Here is a 25,362-nt window from a genome sequence, read left to right on the forward strand (position 1 = left end):
TTGATGAGAGTGGTAGCCTCCACTACTCCAAAGCTCTTTCTTCCTCAAAAAGTTTCTACCTTGAACCTCTCTCTAAAACGGATGTTGGGCAGAGAGCAATTTCTTTTCATAGGAGGACTGAGGCCCAAAGGGCTTGCCTAGACTGGATGGAACACAGATGGCTGCTTTCAGCAAGATTTCCCTGCCTGCCTCTCGGACCTGAAAGGAAAACGATGTCCTTTCCTGACGATGATGAGCACGAGTGCTGCTCTGGGCTGGTCAGGGCGGATCTGGAATTCATAGTCTTCATAACTTCACAGGTTAGTCCGCAGGGATTTCCCAGATTCTGGGGGGGGGGGGGGGGAATTCCTACTAGGACAACTAGAACTGTTCTTTCACATACGGGTTATTCTAGGTTGCTTTTATTTTTCCATCTGTTAAACCAATACTGCAAACATAAGCCAGAAGATCCCCACATTACTCCTTTCATCAGCCAAAAATAAAATAACATAACATAACATAAAATAAAATGAAATAGCCCTTCCTCACCTTGGAGAATGCTGCTTGCTCTTTCATTAGCGGTAAGCAATGCATTGTATTTCCTTCTTTGCTTTGGCTACCAGGAAGCTCAAAAATTAACTCTGAACTTAACTGCTGTAGCTAGCCTGAGCTGGATTTTTTTTGGTACAACACCTTACCTTTACTCATTACTTAGCTTTCTATTTCTTTGTCTTTGCTTTAATAGTTCTATTTTAAATATATTTTCTATTTGAAATTATTCCCAAATCTTTTTGACATAGCTGGGTGAATTCACTTTATTTCTGAAGCTCCTCTCCCCATTTCCTATCTCCCTTGATGTTTCCTTAGGGGCAGAAGAGCAGATACTATAAATAGGCATAGTCCCTCTGCTTGCTCTTCCTGCTTTGTAAAACATGTTTTCAGGGGAATGTAAATAGTTTTTAAAAGCTTCTTTCCTGGCCAACTGCTAATTATCATTGACCCAGGAGGATCTGTACTAATTTGCCTTAATCAACTCATCACATAGCAAATTTCAGGAGGGAGAACCTACGCAGCCTTTATTGGGTGAGTAAAACTGTCAGTGGACATCACCACTTAGAGCAGAGAGAAAGGCCCAGTAACTGCCCAGGGAAGCTGGGGAGATAATCCGGTCAAGTGTGTTTTCAATAAACTGTCGCTGGCCACAAAATTGTGCCTTTTTGGGGGGTTGCCAGCAAAAGGAAAAAGGGGAAAAAAAAGAAAAAGAAAAGGTAATGTTTCTTCCCCCAAACCAGATGCAGGTGGTTAAATACGGAAAAGATGAGATAAGCAATTCCAAACCTCCAGGTCGTTGAAGAACAGGTGCGTGTCTGCAAGGTTGAAGATCATTTCTTCCATCATCAGGCCGATACGCACGGATGTGGTGGTGTCCTGTTAGAAGGAAGAGGGGGAGAGCACATGGGAATGGGCTGTAGTCTTCTGAGCCTCCCTGCCCCTCCCGTCCCACCTCTGAAAGGCAGTTGTGGTCTTCCCTCTGCACCGCTCGCACATGACCTAAAACGTGTCTCCGTGTGGGGTCAGGGGGATTACGTCGTGCAGCTTCTGAGATTTCACTTCTGGATTTTTGTCACGTATATTTACCCTCGTCAGTATAATCTCCCCCACAATGCCACTGGAACTGCGACTGTGTTCAGTGTTGCAAGGACCAGAAATGGCTATAATAACAAAGAGGGCCCCCTGGAAATGGGTGTCTTCAGGGAGGCCAGAAAGATTTCAGGGAAAGTGCTATAAACCACGTATCAACACTGGGAGAGCTGGGATGCTGGTTCTCTCTTTACAAGTCTCTCTATGGAGCCTGTCTTCCTCCTCCTGATATTTAAAATGTCACTAGTATCTAACAATAGAGGATTAATTATAAAAACGATCCCACAAACAAAACCCAACATGGTGCATCCATACAAGGAAAAATGAGGCAGCCGTGAAAAAAAATGAAATCATGCTATAGCTACTGACATGAAACTATCACCAAGAAATACAGTATTAAGTAAAAAAGCATCACAGTATAATGTAGGAAACACAGCTATGCAATAAAAGGGTCCCTTCTTGCTCTCCTTCACTTTTCTATACATATGGTATACTAGACTGCACGACTCTGGGTCCCTTCCTGAAGAGCTTCTCCCTGTAGGAGGATGAGAAATATCAAGGATTGGCAAATTAGGGCGTATGGGCCCCTCTGGCCTGCTGCCTGTTTTTTGTATGGCTCATGAGCTAAGGATGATTTTTATATTTTTTGACAGTGTATAGTCTATGACGGCTTTGTGCTTTGAAGGCAGAGGTGAGTAGTTGTGACAGAGACCATACATTCTGCAAAGTCTAAAATATTTACTATCTGGCCATTTCCAGTCTGCCGGCCACTGATATAGACCCTCCCTGTTCAACCCAGGGGTGACCATGTGACTTGCTTTGGCCAATGGCATGAGCAGAAGTTATGTTTCACTTCTCGTCAGAAGCGTTAAGAGTCAGTGCACGATTCACCATGCTCTCTCCCTTCCCATTTCAGAAGACTTAAGTATTCTAGATAAAAGATACCCTGTCAGCCTGGGTTCCAGAGTAAAGATGATGTGTAATAGGTCACAATGGACATGTACCATAAATGAGAAGTCTATGAGATTTGGGGGATGTTTGTTACTGCAGCATAACCTCACCTATCCCAACTGATACACATGGAAAGTAGGTAGCAAAAAGATGCTCAACCCTGGCCGTACACGGTAATGATGTGAGGAGCATTGAAAAATGCTGACACTCAGGTTGTACCCCAGACCAGTAAAATCAGAATTGCTGAGGAGGGGGTCCAGGCATCAGGAATGTTTAAATCTTCCCCATGTGATTTCAGTGTGCAACTAAGGTTAAGAACCACTGGTCTAAAAGGAAATACAACACTTAGTTACATTCCTGGTTAATGTCTATTAAGTGTTTTCTCTGTGTCACTTATAAATATTAACATTTAATTCACACAAATCTCTTTGAGGTGAGAATTATTATTTTCCCATTTTATAGATGAGAAAACTGAGGCTCACAAAGGTTAGGTAACTTGCTCAAGGCCCCAGAGCTACCGAGTGCTGGGATTTGAACCCAGGAAATCTGGTTCCAGAGCAGCACAGCTTCTGAGGAGGCCTTGGAGTGGCCAGGGCTGGCTGAGGCGCAAAGAGGGCCTCGTACTGTCATCTATACATTTCCCTTTCTGTTTGAATTTTTTTTTTTTTTTTTACCAAAAGGCTGCATTACTTCTATTATAAAAATAAATAATTAATGACATCAACCCTTCTTGACTCTTAGAAAAAAAGGGGCAGGGGGGGCAATGGAGCTGGTGATCTCAGCTTCACACACACAACTGTAAGAATCAAAACCAGGAACACAGCCATTAGGCGAAACACCTCATCAGGGCCCCAACCGCCAAAGCTCAGCACTCCAGGTCCTGGCTGGAAGTTGCAGGGTAGAGACTCAGTGAAAAATGAAGAGAAAATGAGGAAAACAAACATTTAAGGGCCAAGGAGGAATCATTGTGTGACCTGGGAAAAGGTTTCGGGGGTGTTTCCACACATTACTCATACCCGAACCATTTCACCTCTGCAGAACTGCACATTCCTTCTCAGAGAGGCTGTTTGTACCCTCGCCACTGATGACTAGCCCTCAAGGTGCTGGACAAGAAGCAAGAAGAAGCTGCCATCCAGAGTCATCCGCTGAAAGGATTTATTTAGAAAAATGTCAACTCCCAGGACAGCACATAAAACAGGAAAAGTAATTATTGTGTACCAGATGGCTTATCTATGAAAAGTATTTGTACAGTTATAAGAAGGCAAATAGTCTCGATTGATAAGGCTGAAATGATGATTTATTGATATTGGGAGGACGTGAAGGAAGAGCTTGCACGTGTGTGATGGGGGCAAGGATGAGAAAAGAGAGCTGAAGTCTTGTCTTCTGGTTTGGGAAGCCAGAGAGCGTGCCTAAAACAGAAAAAATCAAGAAGTGGTAGTATAAACAGGATACTTAGAAATTTGGAGGAAAGTACCAAAAGAGTCAGTAAGGGTTGAAAGTTGTTACCTCTGGGCAGAAAGAAAGGCTGGTGCGGGTGTGGGGGGGGGTCATTGGGGACTGATGTTTTTCACTATACTTCCCTCTGGAGGATTATATGAGTTTTAAACGATATGTATATATTTATTAGATTAAAAAAACTAAATTAAAAATAAACAGAAACACGCTCAGTAATTCCACTTCTCATTACCTATCCTAGAAAACCCACTAATGTGAGCAAGGGACATGGAAGAAGATATTAATTACAGAATTGTTTGTAAACAGTAAAATACTGGAAATGACTTAGCTATCCAGCCAAAGGAGAGTAGAGAAATAAAATGCAGCCGTGTATTCAACAATGGAAAACTAAATTCAACGGAAAGAAATGAACTCGATGCCCATGTATTAACATGGACACACCAAAAAAAAAAAAAAAATTTATTAAGTGAATGCAACAATCTTCTGAAAATTATATACCGCATGTTATTTCCATTTATTAGAAACACATAAGCTGTTCCTATGTATTTTCCATGGGCTCTGCTGTATTTATAAATATCTGAAAGGATACACCCAGAGTCAGAACAGGAATTGCTTTTGGCAGGCAGAGAGGAGGGAACAAGAATTAGAGGTGATGGTCAACGTGAACTTTACCATTATCTAGAATATTCTAAATTTTTTTTTTTAAAAGAGAAGGGATTCAGATGTTTACTATGTAATTAAAAATTAAAACTTTAAAGATGCCCAAATGCTTCTGAGGTGAACCCTTAGAATACCTATCTATTTCTTGGATATTCTCATTATTTCTGGTTTTCTTAAAATCTGCTTGCATGTTGCTAATTAGATTGTTTTGAACTGCATAGGTGGGACCTCTTTTCAAGGAACTTGATAAAACTAGTTGTACAGACATGGAAAAGTCTGGAATAGCCCAAGAAAAGCACAACTGTCCCAGGAGTTAAGTAACAGAGCATTACCCTGGGCCAGACCACTTTATCCAAGTAGAAAATGTTTTTCCAGGGTTGCAAAGACTGAGAAACTAAGGGAAATAAAACTGGTGGAGACTCAGCATTAATTAATGTGAAATACATCTGGAGTGAGGGCAAGACAAAAGCCATCGGTTTCATTGCGAGCTGCCTGCCGAATGCGTCCCTAATATACTCCATGAACACACCACCCTGGTCGCCCAGTGGAGCTTGGAGCAGGAGGGCCCTCTGTCTGACTTAGCACATCACCCAGTCAAATAAAGCCTAAAATATGGAATCCATCACACCATGTTCCGCATCTGATAAAAGGCCCATGATCCATTCAAGTTCACCTGAACCCTTCACCACCTAACGCTGCAGTGAGCATTAAATGAGCTAGCTCACGTGGAAACATCCATCCTGATATGCAGCCGGCATGCCACAGCGGGCCATGGTCAAAATCCCCCAATCCACTTTCTCACACCCTTACGCTAAGAACCCGTTTCCATAAACCCAGCAGGAACACCCACAATCAGATGGTCCTTAATGAAAGTACCATTTTCTTTTTTCATCGTTCCTCACTCTTTGGAGTAAAGGAAAAAAAAAAAAATCAGTGGTTAGTTTCCTAACAGCAGAAACAGATCTGCTTTTAAGAAACAATCCATTTAAACCAGCATGGAGAACTGAGAAAGGGGAGTTTTTCCAAAAAAGGCTTCAATTGGTAACTTGTCCATCGAAGGACCGTGCTGGGGGCTGGTGGCGTGGGGGTGGATGGAATGTCATCTTTGTGGGTGGTTCTCTCCCAGTGAAGGTAAAAATCAGACTAAGGCACTGCAGATTTTTTCAACATGCTCTAATGTTCTACAGATTTCAAGGGTTCAGTTTTGATGATGGTGAGGGGGCAATGCATGGGTTCATTGAGGAGGCTCCATGCATTGGTTACCCCGTCCCCACCCCCCAGGCAGATGCTGTGACCTGGATGCAGCCCCATAACCTAATTATTACGCATTCTTGGTGAAGTTCTCTTAATTAGAGGATGGTGAGGACTTTCGCCATATGGACCGCTCTAAGATCTGCCTTGTGTATCGGTGAGTTATCTTGTGATGGACGGCTGTATTTCCAGGACGCAGGGGAGAAAGTAAGAGCATAAAAAAAAAGAAAGTCTTTCTAAAAACGAGATCAATCTGATGTCAAACAATCATGAATGAAGAAAACTGTGGACTCTTGGGGGTTTCAAAATCCAAACGGCAAAGTTCGTCAGGGGTAACTCAGAGGACAGCAGTTGCTTCCTATCAAGGGTCTTCACTATCCCCAACTTTACAAGCTCCCCAATTTAAGCTGTATTCCTAGAGGTCTACTTTCTAATCCAGAGACATTAGGAAGCAACCATTTTATTTCCAAAGCAGTCCAAGGTTTTTTTTTTTTAAACCAAAAAGTTGTTTTAATGAACCATAACTCTATTTGTCCATTAAAAAATTACTTTTTCTGAGTTTTCCAACTTTTCTGTTTTAAGCATGTAGCACTTTTACAATAGATGGTACTAAGGGGTGTTTAATTCAAAGAAGTGAGATCTACACACTGTTCAGCATCACAGCCCTTTGAACAAAAGGAAGGCACACTCCAAATTCATCTCGAAATCAGCTTTTATGGACATTTGGGTTCTTTCACAGCTGGTTGAATACTAATAATAGCAACAATTATAACAATAGCCAATCTTTATTGAGTGCTTTGGAGTAAAGGTTAAAAGCGTGGGCTCCGGGCCAGACTGCTTATAAGCCAGGCCAGTTCTACCTCTTACCAGATGGATGACCTTGCACAAGTCAGTTAACATCTGTGTGCCTCAATTTGTCATCTGTGAAATGGGGTTACTTACCTCATAGGGTTATTATACAGATTAATGAGTTTTTCAAATTGCAGGTAATAATCCGTTTAGTAAAAGTTTACTTTAATGACCAGCATTAAAAAAGAAAAAAGAATGGAAGAAATACAAGAAAATTCAGGAGTCAATAAAAGTATGGACCTTGGGCTACTTTTATAAATAAAGGTTTACTGGAACACAGCCATGCCCATTTGTTCACGTAATATTTAAGCTGCTTTTGTTTTACAGAGTTAATAGTACAGAGCCTACCCTAAAGTCTAAACTATCTATTAACGCTTCATAAAAAAAAGTTTGCCAATTCCTAGAATAAATGACAAAATATCAGAGTTTGTCATATGCAGCAATGGTGAAATGTTTCAGTTGGAGAGAGAGAGAGAGAGAGAGGATGGGTCATGATGTAAAATGTATTTTTATTGTGACTGTATTAAGAAACTTAAAAACAGTGAGTTAATGACTGTTAAGAGCTTAGAACCATGCCTGGAACATAGCAAATGCTGAATAAATGTTAGTTTAATGACAGCTACTATTTATATAGCTATGAGTATTACTGTTATTACCATGTGACTTGTTCACGGTCACTCAGCTTGTCAGAGGCAGTGTTGGGGCTGGCACTGGTCTGATCTGACTCAGATTCCATAATCCTCTGGTTATGCCATGAAGCCTGTTATGGCTTCTTTGCTTTGTCTGCCTTCCCTGGTTCAATTGCATGACTAGAAAGATGCGGTCCTCTCTAGAATATCCACACTCACAAGGTCTCTATGGTACCTGGTGGTCTCCAATAGAGCTGAACCATTTAGTTGATTTTATTTGGGGTCCCTGCTGTGAAGATCTAGAGGCTGTCTGTGCAGGAAAGGGTCAACTCAGCAGGCTGGGTTGCTCAAACCCTTCACATTCCTAAGAAACGTCTGGCTTCAAGACTGGCCTTTGGATGGCTCCTGGTAGGTGAGCTCTGAGCCCCAGGGCCACGCAATCGCTGGTGATCAGGTAGCTGATGCTAACTGTGTGATTTAGGGGAACACCTGTTTTCGTTCCGGGGGGCTGGCCTCTGACTAGCTAAGGTCAGTCCTGAAGGCACTGCCTGCCCATATCAGTGACCTCAATAAGACCCTGGCCATCAAAGCTCAGGTGAACTTCCCTGGTTAGCAACACTTCTGACATGTTGTCTGTCCCCAGTCAGTGCTGGGAGAATTAACTGGAGTGTGGGTGCTGCACTGGGACAGGACACCTGGGAGGCTGTGCAGGGTTTCTCCTGGGCTTCATTCCATGTGCCTTTCTCTCTCCGCTGATCTGAATCTGGATGTTTTCACTGTAATAAACTGTAACCGTGAGTATAATAGCTTTGGAATCCTGTGGGTCCTACTAACTATTCACTGAGCCTGAGAGTGGTCTTGGGAACCCCCACCACAGAGCCTTTATTAGACCTTGAAAGAGAGGCAGCATGATACTGTGGAGCTATGTGATCTCTTTGGGAATGAATTTTCATGTCTGTAAATTAGCAGTCAATAATTTTTAGTAAAGATAATAGCCATTATTGGCCTTCCACGATGATCTTATAATACAGAATCACAGAGACTGGTTCAAGGATGGTCATGTGGCCAACGGGAGCCAATGAGACTTGGCTCTAGGACTTTAGCTCTAACTACTGGGAAAGAGGCACCGTCTTAGCCGTGGGGTGGCTGAGCTGATAGGACCTAAGCTTGCGGATGCTGGCAGCCATCCTTGTCACAAACACATGCAGAGCCTCCCTGACAATGCACACATATTCATATGAAAGTATTTGGGGATCAGATTCCATAATTCCTGAAGTCTACGTCTGGACATTTTGGTTACATGAGCAAACAGATTTTCCTTTTGGGCTTACACTAATATACATTATGCTGAGTGTCTGTTGCTTATAATCAAAAGATCCTTGACTCTGCTTGCCACGTCCCCAGGTCCATACAAAAACAGGTGTTTCCAACATTGGCAAGGCCCAGTGGGCAAGCTCAAGGGCTTCCACACATCTTAGCAACAATCAAGCTTTGCCAGGCAGCACTTCAGAAGGACTGAATGTCTTCTCTTCTGATGGCACCTCTAATCCCTCCACCACCAAGGTGAGGTAAGCCAAGTGCATGGAAGGGTCCACTTATTATTTGGTCTTAGGGCAACAATCTATCTTGCATATAAACATTATCTAATGGGATAAATGGCTTCCCTCAAATGAGCACCCAAATGGCCTCTGCCATTCACAAGGTGTGCATGAAAGTGACCGTAGGGACGAAGCTCCACGAAAGAAAGAGGTCGAGAGCATCACGCTCCCGTTTCCTCATCTAAACACCAGCTGTGAGTCCTTTCAAGAGCTCCTGTAGGACAGTGCATGTGATGTGACATGTTCCTGGTGCTTAGGTATTATTAGCAAAAAGTAGCAGGGTCCAGCATTTTCCATCAGGTAACTATCCCCACTTAGAAATTCCCAAGCAATGGTTTAACCTGGTAATTTCCAAACCATGGCCACTCTCGTAACACTTTTGCAAGTTTTGCCACACGGTTTTGCAAAGCAGCTGTTATGTTCACTTAACACTATTTTTCTTTAATTCAGGTACCTCTCCCCCTCCTTTTTTCCCCCCAAACTTAAATATATTTAGTTTAGAAAGAAACTTGTTGTCATGACTAGAAATGGTAAACCGAACTGTTCCCCTTAGCATAACTGGAAGGTAACCATGAAGATAAACGTGTATTAGTTTCTATGGCTGCTGTAACAAATTACTGCAAATTTAGGGGCTTAAAACACCACCAATGTATCCTCTTCTACTTCTAGTGATCAGAAGTCTAAATCAATATATTATATTATATTATATTATATTATATTATATTATATTATATTATATTATATTATATTATATTAAAGACCCTGTCTTATGTTATAGTAAAATAAGACCGGGTCTTACATTAATTTTTGCTCCAAAAGACACATTAGAGCTGATTGTCTGGCTAGGTCTTATTTTCGGGGAAACACGGTAGCTTTCCCTCTCCCCCAAGTCTGCGGTCCACATGGCAGCCAGAGTACTCTTTTTAACACAAAAACAGAGGTGTCCCTCCTTTTAAAATCCACTAGGCTTCCTGTGGCCTCTGAGTAAATCCAGCACCCTTCAGCGGCCATCACTTCTCTCTAGCTCCTCTCTCTGCTCCTTGAACACGCCAGACCTGCTCCTGCCTCAGGGCCTTTGCGCTTGCTGTTCCCTCTGCCTGGAATTCCCTTTCCCCAGCTGCTTTCAAGGCAGGCTGGCTCCTTTGTGACATTCGGTTCCCACTTTCAGTACCAGAGAGGCCTTATCTGACCATTCCATCTAAAGTAACCCCAATGCCAACGCCCCACTCACTCTATATCTCATCACCTTGTTATAGTTTTGGGCAGTATTTATCATTATCTGAAATGATCTTATTTACTTATGATTTTTGGTGCTTCTCCCTCAACCAGAAGGCAAGTTCTGTGAGAGCTATTGTTATGTCCCTTGTACCTGGAACATGGCCTGCTACACAGCAGATGCTCAGTTAAGTATTTTTAAAATGAATATATGAGTGTATGTGAGCTTTATGTACATTACCATATTTCCTCCTCAAAATATCTTTTCCCTATTTCACAGATAAATGAAGACTCAAGGCGATGAAGTGACTTGTCCAGGGTCACACTGCTAGTAAGTGGCAGGGCTGGGATTCAAACCCAGGACTAGCTGCAGAAGAAACCAAAATCTTAACCATTTTACTCACTGAATATGTCTTTGCAGGAACTAGTAACATCACATAAGGTACTTTATTAGGGAGAAAGAGCTTAAGGCAGATTATAATCAGAATTATTATTATTTTTTGTAAATGCCTGATTTAAAACTGTTGATGTCTACTTTTTTAGTATATGTGCTGCCGCAGCGAGCACTGATGTCTACTTTTAATGAAATAAATGATCCATTTAATGAAATTACACTTCCAAAGCGGGAAGAAATGACAAGCAGCTGCCATGTAAAAATCAGCCGTGATTCTTTTCTCAGGTCTCAGGCTGGCTTTCCTTTCTAATAACTATTGGGCTTCAGAAGGGATAAAAAGAGGGCCCAGGGGGTGGGAAAGGATCTCCCCTTATTGCCTCTCAGTATTTGTGCCTTTCATTTCCTGGACTTGATATGGAAAAGCAAAGTTCCCCAGTAAATCCCTCACTCCTCACTGGCCTCCTCCCCGCCCCCAAGGCCAGGCCTGGCTCTGTGGGAACCAGACACCTTGGCTGAGATTAGAAATCAGATCGCTTTAGTTGGCCCTGGAGGGCTCCGAGTCCCCTCTCTGCCTGCCCTGCCTTTCCCCCTACTTATTGGTAGCCCATAACTTTTTAGGACGTCCTTGTAGGAGTCGAAAGGACGTGTGTTGTGGGGAGACTCATTTTGGTTACCAATTTTAGGGCCTCTCTAGATCCAGTAATGGTGTCAAATGCAATGTTTCCAAAGGAAACTCAGAAAAAAATAAACCCACCAACTAAAAAATACCCCACAACTCTATGTAAATACTGGAATATCTGGAATCCTGTCTTGTTCTCATAGCGAGCTGTGGTGGGCTGTATGCAGGTACATCTATTGCACCCTTTTCAGGGTGTCTCAGGGGGAACGCCATGGTGAGGTCCTTTAACATGAGGACAGAGTCAGTCTTTATTCCGAGATGCTTGAATTCCGACATCCTATGCATGAAGGCCAGTCCGTCTGAGCAGACCCAGTCCCAGGGGGGAGCCCTCCCACACTGTCTGCCTAACCTTCCTGCTTCAGGTGCATCTCTGGGTACTCCGAGGGGAGGAAAGCTTTGGTGTCTCCAAAGAGGCACCTGCAGATTTCTGAACATTTCTCTTGGCACGCAGCTGCTTGGTTGATGAATTAACTAACCCTGCTTCGCACTCTTCACGAGACCTTTCTGAAGGAAACTTGTATAACAGGTAGAGGTTTGGGAATTGGGGAGTGGTCTGTAAACAGTCACGCGCGAGCAAGTTCATCAGTATCTAATGTTTGGGTGAGAACGCCTGGCTCCTCAGATGTGTTTCTGCAAAACTTCTGGTGGCCTGGTTAACAGTTGAAAGTCATTAAGATAATTACTTACTGATTTTTAAAGAAGAGGTTTGGCCTAGTTCTTTAGGGGTTCTGATAGGTGGGTGTATGAATATTGCTTTTGTGGGTTTACAAAATGTCTCCAGAATGAAAAATTTGAGCACTTGGTAAATCAGGGTTTTTCATCCTCAGCACTATTGCCATTTTGAGCCAGATCAATCTCTGGGGGGGGGCGGGCAGGGGTCCTGTTGATTGTAGGGCTTTTAGCAGCATCCCTGGCCTGTACCCGCTAGATGCCAGTAGCACCCTTCACCCAGGCATGACAACCCCAAATGTCTCCAGACATTGCCACATGTATCCAGGAGGCAACTTTACTCGCAGTGGAGAAGCACTATTCTAAATGATTTTAAAATAAGGAAAAGGCTTGGTCCTCCGTGTTAGTACTCATAGAGTGGGCACCTTATTAATGAAACTAGCTTTCTAACTAAGTGCTGAGCTAAATTAAAAAAAAATAAAATCTAAATCTCCCAACCCGCTGAATGGAAGGTGTTCTTTTCTTGTCTCAAAGGGCAGTGTGACCCAGTAGTTCAGAACCACCGCTGCAGCCAGACACCTGTCTGCAAAGCCAGGCCCTGCCCTTCCTACTGGAAGGTGTATGACTCCCGGCAGGGTGCTGTGCCTGTTTCCTCGTCTGTGTGGTGTAGGTAACTGTAACATTTCCCTCCTAACCTGACGGGGAGAGTAGATGAGCTGAGAGACAGAGAGTGCCGAAGAAAGGTATACACATTTTAAGACAGGAAAAAACTGTATTACAATTGTAATACTTATAAATATACTGATAACAAAAGATAAATACAAGTCATGTGTACACAATGTTTTGGCACCCCTGGTATTACGAAAAGCACTTTTTAGATGGGTGGTGGGCTCAGAGCAAGCATTCCTGGTGGCTTAGTCATTCTTATTCACAGAATAATTCCTTAGGGGACTCAGTGGCCACATCCAGCACTTGCCCTTGGCTGCCCCTTTCTCAGGTACCACCTGAAGGCAAGGTCAGGGGATTGTTGCAGGGTTGGAGCTCGGCTTGGCATTTTTCCATCCCAACCCTTTCCTCCTGTCAGCGCCCAGACTGCCGTGAGCCAGGCTTGTGTCTCGGGGGGGGACCCTGTCTGGGCATGCAGACTTTTGCTGCAAAGGGCAGACTTGCCCACTCCGGAGACAGTTCACATATACAGGCAGCCTGCCACCTGCATTTGCCTCGCTTTTCTTCTGTGTTGAGTCCCTTGACGTTCCAAACTTAAGGACAATGAGCCCTGCACCTATTGTGGAATGGAGACCTCTCCCCACCCCCTTCTCTTTTAAAGAGAAAACACACCAACACACAAAGCCAATCAAAGCCATCACACCCTGCGAGCCAACTGGGCCTTTAAAAAAATCACCACCAAGTAGCTGTTTACAAGCTGAACAAATAATTACTCTGCCACAAGGAAGAAAAGTATTAATTAAAGCTATTCATTAAACCAGCCTCACCATTCTGTGGGGTTTATCTCTTGGAAGTGTCAGCCAGAGGTTAGGGATGGATTAACACACAATGGAGGGCTTTGCCAGTTAAATCTCCTCCTTGTGGTGAGCTTTTAATAATAAAGTTGTCATTAAAAGAGAGAATTTAATGGTTTTAATTGGGTTTAATTACTTGGAAACTCCTGGAAAACAGATCAGCTTGTTTAAAAGAGGAAGACAAGAAAATGATGGTGGTAAAGAAAAAATAGGCTGATTCACATGTTTGAACAGTCAAGTGAAAAAAAAACAACAACCTGGCTTCTTTGGCAGTTTCACAGAACACAGAAAATAGAAAAGATCTTCTTAGCTCAGCAAATGGGTCTATTTGTACTGACAAGAATTTGACCAAAAGAACTGTAGGATAAATCCCGTCATCAGTGAATCACAAGTCACGCTGACTACAAATGATGAAAATCATGGTCAAATTTAAGAGAACAAAGAAAGATGTCTAAACTGGTTCCTCTTTGAAAATTTTACACAACTACTCAGCCTCTTAGATTTTTTTTTATCCTTTGAAAAATGTTCTTTCAGCTAGAGGTGTCTAGCAGCTTTTTTTTTTTTTTTTTAATTATTGGGGAATATTGGAAAACAGTGTGTTTTTCCAGGATGTCAAGTCGTTGTTTTTTCAACCTAGTTGTGAGGGGGGCAGCTCAACACCAAGTCAAGTCATTGTTTTCAGTCTAGCTGTGGAGGGCGCAGCTCCCTGGCCCATGAGGGAATCGAACCGGCAACCTTGTTGTTCAGAGCTCGCACTCTAACCAACTGAGCCATCTGGCCACCCCATCTAGCAGCTTTTAAAGCGTTTTTCTTAGCATATCAATTTAAAGGCAAAAAACAATAAATAAATAGATAAACGGAGCTGTTAACATGGAGTAGGGGAACCCCCCTTCCTGATGTGTCCCAACAGAGGAGGTGACTTGGGATGGTGAGTGTTTAAATTGGGACAGTTCCAGACTGACCCAGGTGAGACAATCACCTTAAGGTGAGTCGCTGGCCAGCACCCAGGGTGGTTCATGGTATGGAGACCAGTGTGTTTACAGAAATTCATACCAAGGAACCAGAACAGAGCCTGGCACCCCGCGAGTGCCAGATGGGTCAGTCCAGAATGGACATGTCCTTATTGCACTGTAAGTCTTCTGCTTCTTCTTCTTAGTAGCAGTCAGAGTGGTAGTTCAGCACGCCTTCCATAGAAAGGACATTCTTACGCAACCAGCAACGTGCTTCTAAAGGAGTAGTCTACAGACAGTTACCTACTCATTGGTATATTTACTAATTTAGTCTACAAAAACTGTTTCCTGTGTAGCAGGCACAGTTCTAGGCACTTCACATGTGTTAGCTCATTGAATCCTTCCCCACTGACCTGAGGAGGGATTATTGCTCTTACACCCATGGTACAGAGGCGGAAACTGAGGCACAGGGAGGCAAAGTGACTTGCCTGAGGTCACATGCTAGGGAGCGGAGCTGGCTTTGAACTTGAGCAGTCTGGCTCCAGAGCCTGTGCTCTAAACCAGAGGTAGGTGAACTTCTCTACAAAGGGCAAGACAACAAATATTTTCAGCTCTGTGGCCGTATGGTCTCTTGTCACAACTACTCTATTCTGCTGTTGTGGTGTGAAAACAGCCATAAACAATATGTAAACAAATGGGCGTGGCTGTGTTCAGATAAAACTTTAAGAAACACAGGTGGTGGGCCAGATTTGACACACAGGATGGATGTACCGTATTTCCCCGAAAATAAGACCTACCCCGAAAATAAGCCCCAGTTAAGATCATTAGCCAGATGGACGCATTTAGTACGTTATGATGATGTTCCAGAAGAAGATGACATGACTGTATTTGAATAAATGTAGATTGTTGTAATGAAAAAATAAGACATCCCCTGAAAATAAGCCCTAATGTGTTTTTTGGAGCAAAAATTAATATAAGACCCGGTCTTATTTTCGGGGAAACACGGTAGTTTACCAACTCTGTTCTAGACCGCTATGCTAACTGTCTTCTTTTGCATAACAAAATCAATTTCCTTTTGAAAGGCAACAGAGCACTCGACATACTGTTAGCTGGACTCCCTAGCATCTATAGAAGGGCCCAAGAAGGAGCAAGAGGTCACTGCATGGGGCTTCCTCCAGTCCTGAGTGTACTGTTCCCTCAGGCATCCATCAGGACACAGGTTTCCTCTCCCCAGCTTAGCTGTCAAAATGCAGCGTGGTTGAGGGGGATAAAAATTCATTCATTCATTCATTCATTCATTCATTCATTCATCCATTCTTTCATTTAAAAATATTTACTGAGTGTCTTCTATGTGCCAGGCACTGTTCTAGGCACTGAGATACAGCCGCAAACAAAATAGTCACAAATAAATGAACAAAACAAGATTTGTTGTATATCCGATGGCAGGGCTGCTGTGTATGGCTGCACAGGTTGTGCACTGCACAACTACAGGGTTACCATTCACACAGACCGCCATGAAAGTGGTGTCTCCTAGAGATGGACAATGCACGTTCTGCACAGCAGTATGCCCTGCCAGCAGGTGACAAGTACTACAGAGAAAAATCAAGCAAAGGATTTGTGTCATGTGGGTTGTGTTGGGAGGTATTGCAATTTTATAGGGATGGTCAGGGAGGTCCTTGCTGGGAAGGTAGCGTTTGAGCAGATTTTCAAGAGGAGAGGGAGGAAGCCATGTGGCAGGAGGAACATTTCAGACAGAGGGAACCAAGTGTTCAAAGGTCCTGAGGTGGAGTGTATCTGGCAGGTCTGAGTGCCACTGTGTTTGGGGAAGCGTGAGGGAGGGAAGGAACGGTCATAGAGGTACAGGGGCCACATCTATGGGCACAGGCCCTGGTAACTGGGCCAGAAGATTACACTTCAACTTCAGATGTTTCCTGAGCACCTACTATGTGCTGGGAAGGCCATGTAGGCTCTTGGTCCCTATGTGGCTTACAACATACATGTCAAAGTGAGTGTCGGTTGTGCTTATCTGCTCATCCAACCTTATGGTAACAAGATTTTGAGTGTTTTTTGGGGAACCAGAATTTCATCACTCCCTACATGTAGTTTTGAGGGGGCTGACCCCAACCACCCACTGGAGTGACTGGTTCAAGCCAGGCCAAGGGAAGCTTTGTCTGGCGCTTGGTTGGACCTACTGAGAAAGTGGTTCTCTTTTCACTGCGGTTGCTAAGCTGGTCTTGTGCTGCTTGGGGGGCATTTTCGTCATCACAGATGAAATGAATGAAGCCAATCAGAAGAAAACAGAGCAAGGAGATGAAGAAAGACCGAGTTTTGGTGACACTGCTGAGCTCCCAGATTCAGCCATGCCTGATGCTAAATACCCCCGAGTCAATAAATTCACTGTTCTGCTTAAGTCAGCTTGAGTTGGGTTTCTGTTATTTATAACTGAAGGAACATTAATTTGACAACTAATTATGGGGCATACAGATATGCTGTGCTAGAAAGTAGGGATCCAGGGAAAACTAAGACACCGACAGGATGCCTGCCCTCGAGGTGCTGAAGTCTCGTTGGGGAGAGAGACAAGTAAGTGAGTGATAAGATAGTTATAAGTGTTGCAAGAGGGCAAGTACAAGGTGCTGAGGGAACATACAGGAGGGACACCTAACCCTCTTAAGTGTAGCCAAGAAAAGTTTCCTGGAGGCTTAGCATATTTCTAGCACAGCATATGTCTAAGATCTGAGGCTGAGTGGACAAACAGGTGGTGAAGGAGAAAAATAATCCTGGCAGAGGGAACAGCATGGATAAAAGCCTGGAGTTTGTTGTTGTGACTGCAAAACTGTAGCAAATATGAAGTTGAGAATCTGAGAGATGAGGCAGGAGAGGAGGAGAAGAAGAAGGCCACAAAAGGTCTGGAAGCCAGCCCGGAGAGTGTGCACTTAACTCTGCTGACAAAGCACGAAAGACAACAAGAGTTACTGAGATGGAGCAGCTCACTTGAATGAGTGAAACGGTCCAGGTGAAACCCAAGACCCTGTTGGTCTTTCGTTTTCCAACTCTTGATACAAGAAATATTGAAATTTCCCCTTAAGTCTCCTTACAGACAACAGTGCAACTTGAGAGAGTAATAACTGATATTTGGCCTAGGTGGTAGAGAGGCAACAGGGAATGGTGGGGTCTGCGGCAAACTGGAGACCACCTGCCTCATTTAAAGGAAGGCAGCTGGTATGTATCTCCAGCCCAGTGATGCCACTTGGGACTGTGGGTGCAGCCTAGTCATATCTTCTGATGTTTTAAGAGAACCCAGAAATCTTAACTTTTATGTGAAATCTTCTGATTTTAAATGCTGGCAATTAATTTTAAAAATGCAATGGAAATATATTTGAGAGTCAGGTGTGGCCTGCAGACCCCTCTCCCCACTGTATGATGTCTGGCATCGGGGTTGGACTGAAGGTTTGATGGTTGGCCATGGAACTTGGGGACCTTGTAATTGGCTGTGGTCAGCCTGAATGACAGAAGGGTTCAGAGTGGCCTCTGCAGTTCTGGATCTGATCCCTTTTCTGCCACCTACTAGCTTGGCAGTCTTGGGCAGGGCCTCAGTGTCCTTCTGGGTAGAATGGGGATCACCCCATCTCCTTGTAGGTTTGTCTTGAAGACCAAGATGATGGTACATGCATGTGGGGAGAGAGAAAAATTTTTATCTCTATAATTGAAGCTTCTGGGTATGGGTTACATGCTACAAAAACTGAAAGTCACCGTAAAAGTAAATACTTTTTTCAGCTCTAGGTGCATAAATTCAACAATGAATGAAATGGACTTATTCCTCGAAAACCACAAACTACCAAAACTCACCCAGGATGAAAGAACTGCAAGTATTAAATTGAATTCATAGTTAAAAACCTCCAAAACCAAAATGGCTCAGAAGGTTTCTACGAAACGTTTCAGGAAGAATTAGCACCAATTCTCCACAACCTCTGCCAGAAAATAAAAGAGGAGGGAACACTTCCCAACTTATTTTATAAGGCCAGTATTTCCCTGACACCAAAACCAGGTGAAGAGAATATTAAACAAACAAACAAATACACCCTGATTTTTCAAGTAAAAAAATGTTCATTTTTTACCAGCTCCAGGAAGTTTGTGTTTCTTTAATAGTACCCACAGTTCTCTTTGGGAAACATGATTTTCAGACTGGTCTTTTGAGGTCAGTGGGGCAGGAATAGTTATTCTAATTTTACAGATAAGCAAACCTCTATCTAGCTCCAGAATACCGTGTTTCCCTGAGAATAAGACCTAGCCGGACAATCAGCTCTAATGCGTATTTTGGAACAATAATTAATATAAGACCCAGTCTTATTTTACTGTAAGACCTGGTATAATATAATATAATATAATACCGGGTCTTATATAACATAAGATTGGGTCTTATATAATATAATATGATATGATATAATATAATATAATATAATGTAATATAATACTGGGTCTTATATTAATCTTTGCTCCAAAAGATGCATTAGAGCTGATTGTCTGGCGAGGTCCTATTTTCACGGAAACATGGTATTTTCCACCAGTTCAAAAAGAAGCCGCATACCCATAAGGCAGTTGGTCTCTAACCCCCACTCCCCTCATCCCTGTATGCTGTCTCTACGGATTTACCTATTCTGGACATTTCATATAAATGGAATCACACAATGGATAACTTTTTGTGTCTGGCTTTTTTCAGTTAGCATAACGTTTTTGGGATCTGTCCATCTTGTAGCATGGATCAGAACTTAATGCCTTTTTATGGCTGAAAAATATTCCATTGTACACGTATGAATAGCCTGCGCTGTATTTACCCATTTATCCGTTGATGCCCTTTTCCAAAGAGATTCTTAAAACTGCGTATTTCTGCTTTGAATTGGGCCCCATCAGGGGGTGTTGCACGGGAGCTTTTCCCCCTCTGTCGTCAGAAGAGGGGGGAAAGTTCACTTACTTAGGGCGGGTGAAGTGTGGGAAGAAGGCATGGTGGGGGGGAAACCGCCTATTTCCCTGTCAAAGTCAACCCCAAATACAACCCCTTGACATCATCCTGCCATTCACCGAGTGACACCCTCGTCACCAAAGGCTCATGGGAATTCCACCGATCTTTGGACAGCTCAAGGGCCCTATTGTTGGGAAATAAGTACCGTAAAAAGTGCAGGGGGAACATTGGGGGACACAGCTTCTCAACCTGCTAGTTAAGTGTAAAGGAAAATTATTCCCATTATGTAGGTTCGCAGGGTACCTGGGATTCGTTTCCACCACTCATCATTGTGAGCGGCAACCCCTATATTTACAGAAGACAAAAGAGCTTCTCACTCTAACCCAACCGACAATTTGTTGTAAGTTTTCCATAGGAGGAGGTTTAAATCCCTCTTATTATATTATTATTTCAGATGCCCTTCATCGTTCATTGAAAGGTGGGGCTAAGGAAGGAAAAACAAAAAACAAAAAACGCTGGCAAAAGAAGTCCGGGGCGAGCAGTCGGCATTTGTTAAATTTGTGGGCGGAAAATTAGGAGCACTCAGGAGTCTTAACCAGCCCGAAACCCTCAACCTAAGTTGAGTGATTCTTTGAGGTTGCTCTCCAAGCAGCAGAGTTACAGGGCTTCAAAGGAAGTGTCTGCTAACGAGCACTTTTCTGACAACCCCAAACCATCTCTAAAATATATTTTATGTTGGAAATAATCCTTTAATGCTCTAAAATACATAAGCAGAGGCACTTGGCATGGAGGCCCACTGGCTCAGGGAAGCACTATTATAGGGGATTAAATCTACAAAGGGTCCCACCCCCCCCCAGCTCCAGGCCGCTGCAACTGTCATTCACCTCTAGGACGTCTTTCAAAGCACTTCCAGACTCTTCCTCAGCCACCCCCGCCAGAATGACAACTGCAGATGTCTGCTTCTTGCCCTTACTGGATGGAATGAAGTGACGAGTTAAGTCACCATTCCTACTCCTACAAAGAAAATAATCATTGCTGGAGAAGGCCAATCAAAGTCATTATTTCTTTATTAGCCACAGAGACTAAATACCTTTTACTTAACTGAAAAGAGAGCTGGGGGTGGGTGGGAGGGGGGTAGATTTAAATACAAGGTTTAACCCCCAGTGGGGGAAAGAAATCTCCAACTTCCTCAGAAAATCCTTTCCAAATTGTATTCATCTTGACTTAATCCACATCTACCGAGTGAATTAGGCAGTATTTATTTTGAAAATCTATTTTATAGAGTTCCAAGGACTCTGTTTTCCTTGGGCAGGGCTGACTCCATTTCAGAGCTGGAGGCCGCTGCGAGGGCCCGGCCAGGCCTTAAACTTCCAAGGTGCTTGCCTCACAGGGCTAACACAATGTAAATAAACACAGCTGAGCCCGGAGAAACTGGAAGGTTTTCTCATTAAAGAAATAAAATAAACAGATGTCCTTAAGCACTTTGGCTTGTGTTTTGTCAAAGGATGGAAAGCTCTAGATGTCTGAACGGCAGAAGTGAATTAGAGCTACATCTCAAGGTAGACTGGGAAAAAGAAAGAAAAGGAAAGAATCTGTGGTGCCCTGAATTAACTAGTAGTCCTCCAGGGAGGGCACTTTTGATTTGAACCTTAGCAACTTCTACAAATAGTTTTTAACTGTGAGGTCATAAAACCGAGTTTTTTTTTCTTTCTTTCTTCTCAGTTTGTAAAGCAGTAACGGACAGGCCAAGCCGTGTATCGGCGACTGGATCTGATTGAATCCTGATGGCACTGCGCTGGGTATTGGATTCCGGAACCCGAGCTGGAATCGTAATAACACCGCGGCGGAATGGGGTGGGGGGACCATGGCGGGTCCGAGGGAGCAGAGGAGCCAAGATCTTGCCTGGCTCTCTCTACCCAGCCTCTTCTAGATACACAAAGGGGCTGGCAGGCTGGCTGGATCCACGAGAATAGCTGTCGCCAGGTGAATTTATGGCTTACACCTCATTTCACAGGTCACAGTGTGAAGGAATCACCTGGAGGTCAAGTGCAAATGTCCATTCCAGTTTAGTAATGGGTAGGACCCGAGGCTCTGCATTTCTGACAGATGCGGAGTAGCCAGGAGGCTTATGTTACGACAGGGGTCTGGCAGTGAGGCGTTTCCGTTTCGATAAGAATTAATCAGGAGGTCTGAGTATTCAGACCCCTTCAGTGTCTTAGTTTGGGTCTCCCCCAAAGCGGACCCTGAGCCTAGGGTTCGAGTGTAAGCAGTGTATCTGGGAGGTGATCAGGGGAATGAGGGGGAAAAGTAAGGAAATCAACAAGGGCGGGTCAATGAGCAGGCCACTGCTGTGGGCAACCGGGGCTCTGTGGTCTGGGGACATGTGGGAGACTGTGAAGAACACCCCAGAGTGTCACGGGTACCCCGCCGTCATGCCTGTGGGAATGGGGAAGGCTACAGGGATAAAGGTGGCGCCTTAACCGTGCTACTATAACGACAATTCAATCCCAGCCATTTAATAACGATGATGATGGTGTTATTCTACAATCAAATAGTCACACCAAGAAATGGACACTTGCCACTGTGTTGTGGCGAATGCTGTGGTCCCGAGAGCCACCCACAGGGCGTGTTGACCTAATCAGGAGGGTTGGAGACACTTTGCTGAGGACGCGACATTGGATGAGGAGCACTGCTTCTCTTCCATCTGTTGGGAGAGGGGGAGGTAGCGGTAGGGATTGCAACCACACTGAGGGAACAGAGTCCGCAGCTGGGATAACAGATTCCCAAGACAGAGCAGCTTTAGCAAATAAATAGCCTGGATTTTGGCATGGTTTGGAGCCACCTGACAAATCTTGGAATCCAGCTGGAGGGAAGCAGGGACCCTTGCATCCCAGAGTACACACAGAGGACCTGGAGGGTGTGGGGACCAGTAATCTCAGCCCTACATACCCCACATACATTGGGCACGACCTGGTGTGACGGAGGCACTGTGCACGAAGGGAGCAGCTCCATGACACCGAGCCCAGGTGGAGTGAGAAACGCTCCACTCCAGGGAATGAGGGCGGGGAGGTGGCCCCGGGGCACACGTCCTGTCCAAGGGTCCCCACTCTTTGAAAACTCAGGCCTGATGTTCCCAGACCTTCCCATTTTCCAAGAGAAGTAAGACATCTAGATTTTTATATAAAATATCCAGATTTAAAAATATTGGCAATGAGTTTAAAACTTAAGGAAATGCCAGGGGACCAAACTAAACCTGTCTTCAGGCCAGATTTGGTCCTGGATTGCCAGTTTGAAACCTCGAATCTCTTTAGATAGAGCAGGGCCTGGCCCTTTAAGGGGTGATCTGGAAGGAAACTTCGGATAGGATTCTGCTTAGGGAGACAGCAAGGGTCATCTGGCTCCATCCCATGTCGCCCACCTGTCGAAAGGTCCCTGCTCCCAAGTCTGCCTCGAGGGGCCACTTGCTCAACACTCCACAGCCTTTGCTGAGCCCCTGCTGTGGGCCATGCCCTGGGTGAGGCCAGGCCAGGCTGGCACCCAGCATCCAGGCCCTGGAGAGATGCTGACAGGCCCCTGTCTTGTCACAAGCGTGGATATTTGTTCCCTGGAGGGCAGGCACCCTGGAATCTCATTTCTGCAGTACTTGCAATAACACATGCCGAACACTCCCTGCCCACAAGCTATTTATTTATTTGTTTATTCAACAAATATTTGTCAAGTGGATGTGCCAGGCACAGCTGGGTGCCCGGGGATGAAGCTATGAATACATCAGACCCAGTGCATGCTGTGGGAACTTGCAGTCAAGCAGAAAGGCAGGGTTTCTCAATAGCGACACTAGGGAAGTTTGGGGCCAGATCATTCTCTGTGGGGGGGCCCAACTGTGCACAGTAGGGTGTTCAGCAGCATCCCTGGCCTCCATCCACTAGATGCTAGTAGTACTACCCTAAGTCGTGACAACCAAAAATGTGTATGACATTGCCAAATGTCCCTGGTGGGGCAAAACTGTGTCCAGTTGAGAACCACTGAGTTGGAGCAACAGAGTTGGATATATGGCAATGCTGAAGGGTGCGGAGGGGGAAACATGAGAAGCATGGAGTATTAAAACAATGCCGTTTATGTACATAACAAATAAATGCCCATAAAAAGAAAATACATATTTTACAGGGAAACAAACTGCACATGAAAGCAAGGAGAGGGGACAGGGAGGGTCTAAAAGGAAACACACATTTGCATCTATGTGAAACAAGAAAGAGGCCCATGTGCACAAAGCGAATAACTCAACAATGCATTTGAGCTCAAATTAAGAAAAAGAACATTCACAGCACAGTACTTGGTATACAGTGAATGTGCGAAAAACGGGAGAGTTTGTTCAAGAGGAACTCGCTAGCTGGCAACAGAGGGAGAAGAGATCAGGTCCCTTCAGAGGGAGACCCTGCAGAGAAAATAGGCATCTCTGTAACCTAGGGGGTGAGAATAAGGGATCACATTTCTTCGTTCATCTGTTCATTCGTTACCTGTGGTTGGTTCTGCCTTTGAAATACATCCAGACTGCCACACTTCTCATCACCCATCTCTACCTCCCCGGTCCAAACAGCCATCACTTTTCAGCTGGATGGTGGCAGTAGCTTCCTTCCTGGCCTCCCTGCTTCCAACTTTGTCCTTCTAGGGAGTCGATTCTCCCTAGGGAATCAGCCAGAGGATTCTTTAAAAATATAACTCGGACCTTGTCCTTCCTCTACTCCAAACCTCCATGGCTCCCACTTCAGAGTAAAAGCCAGCTGAGTTATTACTCTGCCCTTCGCTTGCTCTGCTGCCACGCTAGCTTCTTTGCTGCCCTTCAAATCCACCAAGCGAACTGCATCCGGCCTGGGCACTGGTGGCTCCCTTGGTCTTCCACCCTGTATCTGTTCCTCCACTTCCTTCAAATTTTCATTAAAAAGTCACCTTCTCCATGAGGCCTCCTTCCCTGGCCACCTCTCCTTAAATTTAATTTCAACCCTTTCCCCCTGCAATACTTTAGATACTTCAAAGTACACTATAAATAAAGTGAAAAACACAAGCCACAGCATGGGAGGGAATATTTGCAAATCACAAATCCGATAACGGACTGGTATCCAGAATATATGAAGAGTTCTTCCAACTCAATAATAGAAAGACAAATAAACTAATTAAAAATGGGCCAAGGATTTGAGTACTGTAGATATTTCTCCACAGCAGATATTACAAATGGCCCAATAAGCACATGAACACATTATTAGTTAGTCAACATAATTAGTCATTAGCAAAATGCAAATCAAAACCACAATGAGCTACCACTTCACATCCACAAACAGGACTATAACCAAAAAGGAAAGACAATAGCAAGTGATGGTGAGAACGTGGAGAAACTGGAACCCTTAACATTGCTTGTGGGAATGTAAAATAGTACAACTACTCTGGAAAACAGTCTGGCAATTCCTCAAAATGTTAAACTTAGAGTTACCACATGACTTAGCAATTCCACTCCTGGGTATATACCTACGCGCAGTGAAAGCATACATCCCTGCACAAACTTACTCACACATGTTCACAGCAGCGTCATTCAAAATAGCCCAGAGTGGCAGCAACCCAACTCTCCATCAACTGATGAATGCACAGACAAAACGTGGTACAATGGAAAATTATGTGGCAATAAGAAGGAATGAAGTACTGATACACGCTACAGCACGGACGGCCCTTGAAAACACAGTGCTAAGAAAAATAAGCCTGTCACAGAAGACCGCATATTGTATGACTCAATATAGAAGAAATCTCCAGAAGAGGCAAATCTATAGAAAGGGAATGTAGATTTGTGGTTGCCATGGGCTGTGGGGGGGAAAGGGGAATGTTTGTTCATTGGTATGGGGTAATGAAAACATTCTAAAATTAGGTAGTGGGTGACGGTTGTACAACTCTGTGAATATACTAGAAACCCCTGAATTGTACA

The 25,362-nt window shown here is 44.0% G+C and overlaps 1 protein-coding gene across 1 annotated transcript in view; it reads right to left on the reverse strand.

The window, feature by feature from the left end:
• EYA2 (EYA transcriptional coactivator and phosphatase 2) overlaps window positions 1–25,362 on the reverse strand; it is a 217,741-nt gene that overhangs the window by 33,740 nt on the left and 158,639 nt on the right. The window contains exon 10 of the mRNA XM_074317592.1: window positions 1,318–1,407. Within this exon, the coding sequence (XP_074173693.1) occupies window positions 1,318–1,407 (90 nt within the window). The remainder of the gene's footprint in view (window positions 1–1,317; window positions 1,408–25,362) is intronic.

This window comes from Rhinolophus sinicus, linkage group LG13, assembly GCF_036562045.2.
Source record: "Rhinolophus sinicus isolate RSC01 linkage group LG13, ASM3656204v1, whole genome shotgun sequence".
Classification (NCBI taxonomy): Eukaryota; Metazoa; Chordata; class Mammalia; order Chiroptera; family Rhinolophidae; genus Rhinolophus; species Rhinolophus sinicus.